Source organism: Lepisma saccharinum, chromosome 1 (genome assembly GCF_977018435.1).
Source record: "Lepisma saccharinum chromosome 1, izLepSacc3.1, whole genome shotgun sequence".
NCBI classification, from domain to species: Eukaryota; Metazoa; Arthropoda; class Insecta; order Zygentoma; family Lepismatidae; genus Lepisma; species Lepisma saccharinum.
The window spans coordinates 71622818-71636546 of record NC_139229.1 but is presented as its reverse complement, the minus strand read 5'-3'; the positions used below and the strand labels follow the sequence as shown (position 1 = coordinate 71636546).

Genomic DNA, 13729 nt, shown 5'->3' with positions numbered 1-13729 from the left:
CAATTTTTGAAGAAATCATATTTTGGGCGTTTAACCCATAAATATATCTGCATTACTCAGTGAAAACTGCAAAATGGCGAAAATATTGCTTTGTACTCAAAACGGAGAATATATAAAATACCACATTATATGTAAAATATCTAAAAATGTATGCAATATAAAATCCATGTCTAGCATTGCTAAAATTGCATTTCGCCGACGTTTGGCTACATAGATGGAAAAATATGCAATTGCTTGAAAATCCAGCTTCTCTTCGCGACTTGAACGAGAGGGAAAGTTTCCGTGTAGATAAGGGCGAATGTCGGCAATCAGACAGGGGGCGAAGCGGATGATTTTGAAGCACAGGAGATTTAATTTACGTAAATTTTTCCTCGTTAGATTACAGTGTCCGAGCAGGAGATGACGTAATCTCTTGGCCGTAATCAACTTTGCCTCGACTGCCGGGAGAGGGTTGATTGAATTTTGTTCTCAGAGATGGCGCTGAAATTTATATTTGATGTTCGGATTAGAAAGTTCTCTAAAGACAGGCTTCCTCCATTCTCCTTTGCCCTTTAAGGTATACTGTTGTGGTTCCAAGTGCCAAGAAAAGTCCCTTCGGCATTTTAAACTCCTATTGAAACCGTCAGGCTGCTGCTTTACACTTCTCACGCAATGCTTTTTTGGATATAATGTATAAGATATTCACTTTTCATATAGGTTTATAATTATTCAGTACCAGTGAGGGCATTAATCCAGGCAAACAGAGAAGAAACTCCAATATTTTAAGAAAATTGGGATATGGTACATTGTTGGCATTGAAATGTGAAATAATTTATATTTAACAGTACTTCATAATAACAGTAGAGAAGGTGTGTGTATTCTTGCAGTATTTCTATGCCGATAAGTCTGTCACAAATAGGGACATTGTGGACTAAGAAAGGAGGACTGTCCCACCTAAAACGATTCCGTGCTCGTAGCGAACACCGGAAGGAAAGGATTTGCAGGTGCGTGCTGGGACAGTCCCCCTTTTTCTTAGTCTGTCTCTATTTCTTAAAACGTGAAACGGGACACCAAAATGTCCCTTTTTGTCACGGTTTGATTGATTGAATCGCAGTTGTGATATAAATCACAGTGATGTAACCACAGTCCTGGGATTTAACATCACTTCCCTGCTGCATTGAGACATTTTTATTACAGCATGCTACGATGACAGAGGTCCCGGGTTCGAGTCTCTCCCTTGACATGTGTATTCATTGTAAGTGCATTCATCAGTTTCTTCATACCACTCATCCTCATCGTGTCGATTAGTGAAAAGTGGCAGAAAAACGACGTGAAATAAATTAATTCAATCAGTCAATTGTTGATAAAGTTTGTGTTTTTTGCGACCGATTTCTATCCAACACAGTGACGCTGCCAGATTGAGACGGGATAAATATTTAAAAATGTGCCCTTTTAGACCTAATATGGTTTTTGTACGGTTAATTTAGTGACATGGCGCAGGTGTGGCTGCCCCCATCTGTCGAGGTTGCCAAGTGCCCGGGTTTTGCCAGCCCTTGAGCTGAGGTATAAGAGTTTAGGGAAATGTCCATCGACGAACTTTAAAGGTGCTTTTCACACAACAGGCTCCAAAAAGAACCGTGTTCTACTCCGTAAAGGGCAAAACCAAATTGAAAATCTTTACATGGCCGGCTGAACGAGTTGAACGTTTATGACATCTTCTTCAAGCAACCTAAATCGAATCCGATCTGCGAGCAGCTGTCTAGACTATCGTAAACCCCTTCACATCAACTGTTGGATGACGTTCTTGTTTCTCTCTGTTGAAAGTCTCCCGGCAAACAATGGAATCCTCGCATTTCCATGGGATTTTATGGGAAAAGGATACGTCTGCGGTGTCTGAAAGTTCATAGGTCAAGGGTTGCTTCCGTTTAGACCTGGGACACCTTTGTAGCAGGTGCATAATACAAGTATTCAATTTCTATAGTTTCCCTTTATTGAAAATTGATTGTCGCCTAACTTACTGTCGGATTAAAAATTATGGATACTCTAGATTGGTGGCCGCGGTGGCTTGGTCGGTAACGCGTCTGACTACCATGCTATAAGTCCGAGTTCGACCCCCGGCCGGTTCAAATCCGGGAACTTTTCTAACGTTGGAAGCGGCTCCGGCGCCCACCCAGCGTCGAATGACATGGGTACCTGGGGAAACCCTGGGGGGTAAAGGCACTCAGGGGCGTGATGCTGGTCACATCACCCCCACTCACGACCGGATCAAGAAAATGTGGGGCGTCACCCCCACACTCCTTATACGCCTTCATGGCGTGGTGCTAAGCACAGGGAGCACCTTTTTTTTTTACTCTAGCTTGGACTCCAACTAAAAATAAACCAGTAGACCTACATAAAAACGAGTTACATCAAAATATAGCCTTTTCAATTCTGCTTTAATCTATGGCAACCATTTTTTTTCGATTTGTTTTACCGTCATGAATACAAAAAAAGTGCGTTTTTTTGTGTTGTTCCTAACGCCCGCACTCTTTGAAATTCTATAAATAAAAAAAGTCTGGCCCGATCGTGAATCAATTTAAATACAGTGCAGGTAGAAAGGCTTTAAACACAATTCTTAATTTTCAATTTTTTTTATAATCGACCAATAAAAAGTTCTCATCAATTTTGTGAAACAAACGAATGCTGTGTGGTGTGTGTTTCCTTACAGACGACAAACAGCTTTTCCGCAAAAATGGCGGCGGTGCGAGTCCTGACGTCACATGAAACCCACCAATACTAAGAAATAGTAGTTTCAAAAAATTAATAAGAACTTTTCTGTTCGACTAAAGAAAATTCTGAAAATTAAGAATTTCATTTAAAACCTTTCTACCTGCACCGTATTTAAATTTCACCACGATGGGACCACAACGTTTTTATTTATAGAATTTCAAAGAGTGCGGTCCTTTGGAAAACACCCAAAAACCGACACTTTTTTCTTCTCTCAATGATAACAAATCGAAGACACACCCGAAAGAAATGTTACCATAGTTAAACGCAGAATTGAATGAGTTAAATTTTGATGTAACTCGCTTTTATGTAGGTCTACTGGTTAATTTTTAACTGGAGTTAATCTCGAGTATCGGTAATTTTTAATCCGACAGACTTGTTGTCTAAGGGGTAATTCTACCGACATTATTCAATTAAGTAGAAAATTCTGCTACTTTGTGTAATTAGCGTCTAATTCTTGTCAATGAAAGTGAAAACTTTTCTAAATTTTTATTAAACGTTACAATCGGTGCATCAAAATTACGCTGTATAAAAAGAACTGGCACTAAATTCGTGGACTGCGAGTCCAATCGAACAGGACTTAATAGTAATGGATTTCGACTTCCCCATGGCAGCTAATAGACAACATTAATGATTAAGCTTGGTCGTCTAATCCTGTTAGCGGTTATCCGATAATCGATTTTATATTCACGGATAATCCGGATATGCAGTACTTATCCGGTCTCAGGCATAGGCATTAAAAATACAGCGCGCAGATAAGATATTGTGTAATATTGAATAGTAGAGGGATAATATTTCCGTAACATCTTTGGCTGTTATGCATTTGAAGCTTCGGAACGAGTCATAACTCTCGAAGCAGCCAATCAACAAAGCGAGCCGCTGACGTCATCTCAACACAGAACCTATTGCTAATGCTCCAGCTCACGCTGTACACGCTCACTAGGCTCGCTAGACAGACTCACGTAGTCCACTGGAGATGTTCCGAAAGTAATTTGACTATACTCTTAATTTTATTATATTATAATTTGTAAAGGAAAACTTTACAATTTACAGACACCGATACCTTAATTTATTTTAATTTCGTAATGTACTAAATGTGAGAGTTTCCACCTACTCAATTCTGTGTTCCAAATTACTAGCTTTTTACTACAGACTGAATTTAAAAAACAGCACCAAATTCAAACAAATATATATTTTTAAATTATTGCTCTCTTTTCCGCACGTCTCTTCAAACTTTACGTATAGATTGGATGTATTTATTAAATCGCCATCTGTCGACGAAAACATTATAGTGGCCAGTGTGCATGCGCTGACTGGACGAGTACATTGGCAGAGTTGGGGTGGAAGGGTAAGAGAGATTTCAGTGAAAATCGTCTACAGCTCAACGACATTGAAGTTTCACAGATAAGAACGTGTTTTAAGAGAGGAGAATAAAAGCCATGGCAAACAAAACAGTGATAATAGACAAAACAACACTTACAAACGAAATTCTCTTCTGAAACTTACAACGTTATTTCGTTGTTGTTTCTCGCATGTACCTTCCTCTTCCCCTATCGAGTGTGGATTCGTCCCTTCCAGTGAGTCTTGTCTTCTGTGATGGGACAGTTGTTTCTGTATTCAGACAGTATATATATATATACGAGGGCTATTTTTCTTGTAGTGGCAACACTGTTGGCATACGCTTGTGAGTGAGTTGTCGTTGGGACAAAAGACGATCGGGTAATTTTAGTCTTGTACTACAGATCGTGTGCAGGTGTTTGGTGCTGAATAGTACTGTTGTGTGGTAGTTAGAAGACGTTAAAGTGATGTTTTTGGGACCACGCTTTACCTTATCGGCCTGCGTAAGATATCGGCAAAATGGGCACGCATATCCTGACGGAAGCACAGCAATGGCACAGATGGGAATGTGCACGCATGCACCTTGCACGTTGACGTTTGGAAGGTAACGCATTCCTTGCTCGGCATTATTGCCACTGACGAGACGTGGGCCAAATCATAGGAGCCGGCATTGAATTGTAAGCCCTTGTGAATTGCCGTGCATTCCTTCAACGTGCAACCTGAAATTTGATGAGTATTCGCTGTTTTTCACGCGTGAAAATTGTTCAGGGCGGTATTGTACACACACTTCACTTTAACGTTCTCTAACAACCACACAACCGTATTATTCAGCACCAAACACCTACACACGATCCGCAGTACAAGACTAAACAAGACCCGATCGTCTCTTGTCCCTGAGACAACTGGCAAGCGTATACCAACAGTGTTGCCACTACAAGAAAAATGGCCCTCGTATATATTATATTTGCTCAACCAGACTTTAAAATAATATATGGCGGCAAAGAAGATACCTAGTTTAGCTCTGTGTTCTTGTATAGCTACCATGTCTCAACTAATTACTTTCATCACAGTAATCAAATCACTAGAAATTTCGTTCTCCAGATACAAGAATAGGAAAGCTAAAATCCACACAAACACCCACTGCATTGAGTTTGTTCCAAACACAACTTGACCTATACTCTGTCCCGGGAATCTCTGGAGCAAGCGAACGAAAGCAACGCTCTGCGCAGGTACTGACTCGAGAAGGCTCGACCAATGAACAACTGCAAGGGAACAAGGTTGCGTGGAGGGGGAAAGCGATTGTATCTACCAGCCTTTGGAGCAGTGTGTACAGCTTTGTTCCGCCCACTGGATTTCTCCCCTTCTCTACCTTCATGCGCGTCCTCGTTCCAGACTTTCCCGGGATAGAGTATAGGAAAATTTTTGCATTCCATAACACCTAGCAATGCACTCTGATGAGAGGTTCCATTCATCTGGCTGACAGACTGATCAATAAACGGCTGCTAAATTGAAGTTTCATTTTCCTAACTTCCATTCGTGTTGGCTGGCTCATTGGAGTTCTTCTTGCAGTTTGAATTCTGCCACTCCCGCACCTGTCGCTTGGAAGTCGATCTAATTGAATTTGTGGTTCTTATAAGGGACGAATGACTCTGACACCCTACGACTAAAGATATTAGCACTTGGTGGTGGCGCATACGAACTTCTGGGTGTCAATTATCCTGACCTCAGGGTTGGTGTGCGTTTTCAGGCTGTTCCATAATTTGTTGACTTCCTGAGCGATGATGTTCTCTACTGGTTTGAGATCCAGGTCCTCCTGAACTTGCCGGTTGCTGGCGCATCAGCCGTGGTCGCTGTCCCGAGTGTCTGTAGGTCGAGCAGGTTGGTTTTGGCGATGATGAGCCACGATGGCTTGCTGGCCGTACCATGACTTTGCAGATCCTGAATCGAATCTCCAAGGATAATCCAAAGTTCCTGAAGATGGAATAGAATCCTCCTTCCCGTCCAGGCCGGGAATCAAACCCGCTACCACTGGCGCCGTAACGCGCTGTGTTACCACTCCACCACGTGAGAACAATATTCCTCAAAAAATGGACGAGGGAGACTGATCGTATGGTTTGCAGAGGGGACAGGGGAGGGCTACTTTCCCCTAAAATTTATTGACGAGCGAATGGAAAATTTCTTACATGTAATTTAATTTCAGTATCAACGTACCTCATTCATTATGTAATACATGTATTATTAAGTTCATATATGCTTTACGCATGCTACCTTTGGTCTAACCTGAGACCGCCTTATCAGGCGTTGGCTTGAACCAGACTTTTATCTGTCTTATTTATACTTCCAATGAAATTGCTTACAATAACTTGAACTATCCAGCATTTGTGTAGGAAATAAAATAGGCTGTTCATAAGTTAAACAAAGCATTTTGAATTTATTGAAAATACACTTATATACTGCTTCGGTGTGTAATTTATACAATTTCTTAATACTTTGTAAATGACTCAAATAGTTTAATCGAAAAATCCTGCCACCTATCGAGCACATTTTTCCCCAGAAATTTCTCTACAAGTAATTTTAATCTCAAAGATTACAATGCGAAAATAAGATTTTTCACACTATGGAACACGTCGTGGAAATTTCCTTTTCTTCTTCTTACGAAGGATTCTGCGCTGGAGCATTCGTCGAATCCGAGAGATGCCTTTTCATCTTAGCAGAGTTAAGGGGAGGCAATTGAAAGGTTTCCGTTGGCATCGCTGGAACTTCCGTCGTGGCCGACGAAGCCCGACGAGTGATCCGGGCTCAGAAGAGCCGAAGAACGCAAATAAGTTCCGTGGAAAGGAAGGCACAAAAGCGAAGAAAACGGATCTGTGTGAAAAGAACAGCAGATGCTGGGCTTTGACAAAGGGGAGAGGATGGTTTCTGGAGAGTGTTGAGTAGGGTTTTAAGTATTGTTGGTAGCGTCTGTACGTGCATGGAGGGGAAAACGCGGCTGCTTTATCTTCTTTCTCCTTTCTCTCTAGTTCTTTCTTCTCTCTAGCTCTTTCTTCTGTATGGCTCACTTTTTTCATCTATACGGCTCTCTTTCTTCCTCTATCTGGCTCTCCTTGTTCAATCTGGATGTCAGTCTTGTTCACTCTGGCTCTCTTGTTCACTGTGATGCTCTTTTCTTCTGTCTGGCTCTTTACTTCTAGTATCTTGCTCTTTACTTCTAGTATCTTGCTCTTTACTTCTAGTATCTTGCTCTTTACTTCTAGTATCTTGCTCTTTCCTTCTTCTATCTAGCTCTTTTCTTTTATATCTTCTATCTGGCATTCTTCTATTTGCTCACTTTCCTTCTTCTGTCTGGGTCTCTTCTTTTTCTGTCTTGGTCTCTTCTTCTTCTTCTTTTGTCTGAGTCTCTTCTTCTTTTGTCTGAGTCTCTTCTTCTTTTGTCTGGGTCTCTTCTTATTTTGTCTGGGTCTCTTCTTCTTCTTCTGTCTGGGTTTCTTTTCTTCTATCCGGTTCTGCTTCATGTTCACTCTACCTTTTCCTTTCTTCTCTCTCTCTCTCTCTCTCTCTCTCTCTCTCTCTCTCTCTCTCTGTCTCTCTAGACATATTTTCTTCTGTTTCTGTATCTCTATTTTTCTACCTACTTCTATTTTTCTTTCTCTTTCGTTAGAGATTCTGAAATGCTTCATGCAAGCTATTTGGGTGAGCAGAAGAGTCACCCTAACTAAGACCATTCCACGGTGGGCTATATCACCCGGTGGCAATGCTCCTGCTTGGCCAAAGCTTACATTAGTTGCCGAAAAAGCGCTGACAGCACAAGAACAGGAAAAGAACCCTGGAAAACAGACAAAGGAAGCCAGAGCGAAACGTCCACCGACAGAGAAAAGTCGCGCCGTCCGTTTCCTCAGGGGTCAACGTGACCTTAATTAACCTCGGCCAAGCACGGGTTCGCCCTTTCTCCGCGTTTATCGACCGCGACCGTCAATAGTTCTTGTCACGAATTCGGAATATTGCTTTTAAACTACTTCTGGGGAAGGGTAGCGGGCGACAGAAACAGATATGAAGTACCACGAGTACATTTTACGTTTGGGTGTAGGATTCAGGTATAATTTGATTTACTTTGGTTAAGTGTGGAAAATTATGCTGGATCTTCAAAATAAAATCAGGGATGTCACTATTACCATGCGGATGACACTTAGACTGTAGGAACTCTATAAGGAAAAAAGTTTCCCAGGCGCCATGGTAACGATAGCCTGCAACGATTCAGTTCTGGGATCGCACTGCGAGATCGTCACTTGAATGACTTCTTGTATGATGGTATAAGCCCCCCTGAATGAATCTAAAATATATGTTTTTTAATTGCATTATCTCAATGTTTTCTTGCGTTCTTTAAAATATATTATTCTAATTTTTGTTGATTTGTTTCAATTAGAATTTTTAAATACGTATATAGCTTGTTTTGAGTTTTCGAAAATGTTAAAAAATATTAATTTAAAACATTTCAAAAATATTTTTCGCATTTCGTTACATTCTGTCGAAAATATGTTTCATTGTTTTGAAAATTTTAGAACATTTTATTCCATTGTTTTGAAAATTTCTAGACCTTTTATTGCATTCTGACGAACATACTTAATACAAATCCTTATTACTTGCTGTCGAAAATATTAACATTTTAATGTTTTTCTAAGCTTTTAGGTCCAGAAAGGTGGGTAATTCCATGAAACCCCTAACATGTTTGTGGTGCTTTTCGTTACTATGTATGCGTGTGTGTTTTTGTCTATTAATAGCCTTAGAAATCACAAATGTCTGATATTTTCTATCTCTCTCTTTGCAGCCATGGGGAAGACCTTATCGTCACTCCTTTTGCTCAGATCCTCGCGAGTCTTCGAAGCGTCCGAAACAACTTCCTCAACCTCACCAATGTTCCCACCAACAAGTAAGTACACGAGTGTCTTTGTACATTTTAAAATGTTACTGTTGTTCAGTGTTCGGAAATATACTTTTAGAAGTAACTAAGTTCTACTTGGTTCAAAGGTAGCAGAGTTATATTTCTTTCTTTTCTAAAAGCAACTGGATTACAGTTACTTGGTTCGAAATGCAACTGAGGTAGAGTAAAAGTAAAAAAAAAAAAAAAAAGGTAAAGTGCTCCCCTGTGCTTAGCACCATGCCATGAAGGCGTATAGGGGGTAACGCCCCACACTTTCTTGATCCGGTCGTATCACGCCCCTGACCGCTTTTACCCCCCCCCCCCAGGATTTCCCCCACGTACCCATGTCATTCGACGCTCGGTGGGCGCCGGGGCCGCTTCCAACGTTAGAAAAGTTCCCGGATTTGAACCGGCCTGGGATCGACCGGGACCTTGAGCATGGTAGTCAGACGCGTAACCGCCTGAGCTCGCCTGAGTACTCGCCTTAAAAGAAACTGGGTTAGAGTTACTAGTCTTAAAATGCAACTGTGTTAGAGAGGTACTAGTCTTAAAATGCAAATGGGTTAGAGCTACTCGTCTTAAAATGCAAATGGGTTAGAGCTACTAGTCTTAAAAAGCAAATGGGTTAGAACTACTCGTCTTGGAAATCAACTGGGTTAGAGTTACTAGTCTTGAAAATCAACTGGGTTAGAGTTACTAGTCTTGAAAATCAACTGGGTTAGAGTTACTCGTCTTGAAAATCAACTGGGTTAGAGTTACTCGTCTTGAAAATCAACTAGGTTAGAGTTACTAGTCTTGAAAATCAACTGGGTTAGAGTTACTAGTCTTGAAAATCAACTGCGTTAGAGCTACTCGTCTTGAAAATCAACTGGGTTAGAGTTACTGGTCTTGGAAATCAACTAGGTTAGAGTTACTAGTCTTGAAAATCAACTGGGTTAGAGTTACTCGTCTTGGAAATCAACTGGGTTAGTCGAATTTTCTTGCAAACATATTAGAAACAATGTTTTATTTATGTTTCTGGTACATAATGTAAGTCTTCATATGTTTATAATTTTACAAAGTAAAAAAAAGTAAAGTGTTCCCCTGTGCATAGCACCACGCCATGAAGGCGTATAGGGGGTGTGGGGGTAACGCCCCACACTTTCTTGATCCGGTCGTGAGTGGGGGTGATGTGATCAGCATCACGCCCCTGACCGCCTTTACCCCCCAGGGTTTCCCCCAGGTACCCATGTTATTCGACGCTGGGTGGGCGCCGGGGCCGCTTTCACCGTTAGAAAAGTTCCCGGATTTGAACCGGCCGGGGATCGAACCCGGGACCTTGAGCATGGTAGTCAGACGCGTTACCGACTGAGCCACCGCGGCCATAATTTTATAATTTTACGGCAGATAAAATGAAGGAACAAGGAGTTAACGTTGCTTGAATGATCATTTATTTTATATTGCTCTTTCTATATACCTGTAATATCCTAAACACTTTTTTTCTTATTAAACGACGACTCCTTTCTAACTTGACTACCACATTCCCAGCAATCCACCCAAGACACTGAAGTCTTAATGTTCATTTACAAATGAGAATTTGCAATAAATTGTTGTAAATTTAGCTTGCAACGAAGCCTAACCTAGCTTACTTGCGTTATGCGATTCTACGAAAATCCTTTCACCTTAGCATCCAGAGAGAGCAACATAGTTGGAAACAAGAGTTAGAGCTCTTCCGCACTTTACAAAATATCAAGTGAACATTTGAAGTATCGTAAAGTAATTGTTGATAACGTTACTTCTGTTCTTAAAGGTAACTCTGTTACAATTACAGCTACTTACTTTTAAAAGTAGCTAGTTGGTCATTTTTTTTTGTAAAATTATCTATTACTGTTACAAGTAATTGATGAATTGATTGAATTAGGATATTTTACGTCACTTTTATGATTGTTTTGGCTAATCGTGACGAAGAGGGTGAGTGATGATATGATGAAATTCATGAAGGGGCACTCACAGAAACCCCATATCCAGGACAGGATTCGAACCCGCGTCAATTCGCGTTGTAGCGTGCTGTCCTGCTCTAATCACTCAGCCACTGAGAACTGCTGTTCCAAGTAATTATTTACATCAAAACTGTTTTGTAAATTGGTGGTGTTACGTGAAGGGTCTGACCGTTGGCGTAGTGGTATCGCTGCCGCCTGGTAACCGAGAGGTCACGGGTTCGATCCAGTTCCGATTCCTATGTCTGTGTATGGAATATACTAAGAACAAACACGCTCTGTCAAGCACAAGACTAGGCACGTTGTGAACTCTTTTTGCACGACAATGAATCGGCATGCAGAGTATATCGTGAGTAGCTTCGCCTGATTATCACCAGGAGGCGCTGACAACGTCCTTGGAAACCTCAAGTGCCAGTGCCGAGATATCGATCAGGAAATTTCTACGAGTACGTTGCCCGCTCGGAACTTCGCGTAGAAGGTGTTCGTTGGGAAATGTGGTCTCTCTTATCGCACTAAACGCGGGCACCTTCCTGGTCAAGTGACGTATTTCGTCTTCTGACGTCAGGCTAAGTGCATTAGTTGTTAGGCTAAACTTAGTGTACTTATGTTGAGAGATTTAAACCTAACAAGCCTCACCTAAACATGACAGCTTTCCGCGCTTGACCAAGAATGTGTTTGAGTTTGGTGCGATAATAATTCATACCCATGAAACGTTCGGTGTGTGTTAGAACTGAAGGGTGGGGACATCCCGGAAAAAAGGGAGATACAGACATTTTGAAATTACTTCTTAAACGAATAAACAGTCTCTCCCACCCTTTCTGAGAGTAAATAACATTTATCGTTATTTGTTTACTAGATGATTACCCGGCGTTACCCGGGTAATTATATATATATCCCAATCTTGTATTAGACAGGAAAATAATTAATTCTAACTATAGTGTAATATGTAACTAATTTGAAATATGATCGTGAATGTCACCATTAGCTTAGAGACTCCGAAAACTATGAATTCCACACTAATATAGGCCGTTTCGCAACACAGCCTGAATGTTAGGCAACCCGAGAAACACTATCATTGTGCGGGATTGCATAGAGTCACGGATGTCTGTTTGTTGGATTATTTTTACATGTCACCCCTTCCCACCCCACGGGTGCCAGGGGTGTCTTACCCTCAAAATATTATTTTCAGATTGCAAGTGATACGTGTATCAGGTTTGGTTGAAATTACTCCAGGCGTTCGGGAGTTATTCCGAAACAAACAAACATGCACACCCACACACACATATCCATTTTTATATATAGAGAGATTATTATTCGTAAGGTATTTTCATTACCAAAACATTATTAAAAATTATCATTATTAATGATAATTGTACGACTGTAGACTACAACTATTTAGAACTTTTTGTCCAACTCCTCTCCCGGCGACCTTCGTTGGGGAAGGGTTAGCACACCGCACTACGACGCCAGGGACCCCGACCTGCACATGGCTGTTCTTTGTGGGTGTCCCTTCATAAATATCATCACTCATCGTCGCGATTAGCCAAAAAAAGTGGCATAAAAGCGTCGCTAAATAAAATAAATTTTAAAATCAAATTATCCACCCCCTTCCCAAATTTTACACCAGTCTTCGGAAATTAAGTTCTTAATTTACTGGATCGCTGTTGCAATTACTTCTGTCTATCACTATGAAATTCCAGGTACTATTTTTTGAAATGATAATTTATCGCTAAACTGTAATTAAATTGATCAGTAATTAGTCAGTATTTGCTCAGTTGAATCATTAATTTTGATCCTTTTACGTTTTCACTTCTGATCACAAGTATCCAGACAACTTCGAGACCACATTAAGATTGACTTGGGTGCTCTAGAAAGAATTCTAATCACGTCTAATATTTCATAATTTTCTGATCCTACCCTAAGCCAACATCCTTTTTATCCGTTTGGATATTTGTCATACGCTTGCAGAGTTACGAAACAGACACGTATCTAGAAATATACACTGCTGTTTGTGAAAATTGCAACACCTAGAAAGAATGGCCCGAATGAATACAAACTCGGAGGATGTGTAGAACAGTGTGCGAGCAATAAGTGATTAGGATTGCAGAGATATGGCATACACGTAGGCTCAGCAGCGCCCTCCCTTCCGTGACCGGAAAGGTCAGTGTTACACGAAGCTCAGTCAGTGAAGAGCCGTCGAACGAAGTGGAAACGTGAAAGCAAGTGCCTGTATGCCTCGTCGACGTCAAGTGGCGCAATATCAGCATGTGAGTAAATTCGAACGAGGCAGAATGATCGGTCTCCGGGAAGCGGGTTTGTCATACCGTGACATTTCGGCTTGTACAGGGCATGCTGCTACCACAGTGATGCATGTGTGGAACCAGTGGATAGAAGAGGGTTGTATGCAGCGACGAGCAGGTACTGGACCACGCAATGTGACCACAGCACGGGATGACCGCCATCTTGTCCGCATGTCTGTAACGGACCGTACAGTTTCGTCCACAGTGTTGGCTCGTTGTTGGAGCACTGCAACGGCTGTGGTCCTATCTGCGCCGATGGTTCAACCAGGTTCAACGCCGTCTGCAGCAGGCTGGACTGGTGGCACACATGCCATTGCGTCGGCTCTCACTGTCCAGAAACCACAAACGCCTCAGACTACAAGGGGCACGCGAACGCCATCGCTGGCGTGCCGAGTTTCAAAATGTAGTGTTTTAAGACGAGTCCCGCTTCAACTTGTCCTACAGTGATGGCCGCA

The 13729-nt window shown here is 41.4% G+C and overlaps 1 protein-coding gene across 8 annotated transcripts in view; it reads left to right on the top strand.

The window, feature by feature from the left end:
- Positions 1 to 13729, top strand: part of dnc (phosphodiesterase dunce) — an 865583-nt gene that overhangs the window by 673351 nt on the left and 178503 nt on the right. For all 8 annotated transcript variants that reach the window (XM_083132916.1, XM_083132909.1, XM_083132866.1 and 5 more), the window contains one exon: positions 8906 to 9007. In XM_083132916.1, coding sequence (XP_082989042.1) covers positions 8906 to 9007 — 102 coding nt within the window. The remainder of the gene's footprint in view (positions 1 to 8905; positions 9008 to 13729) is intronic.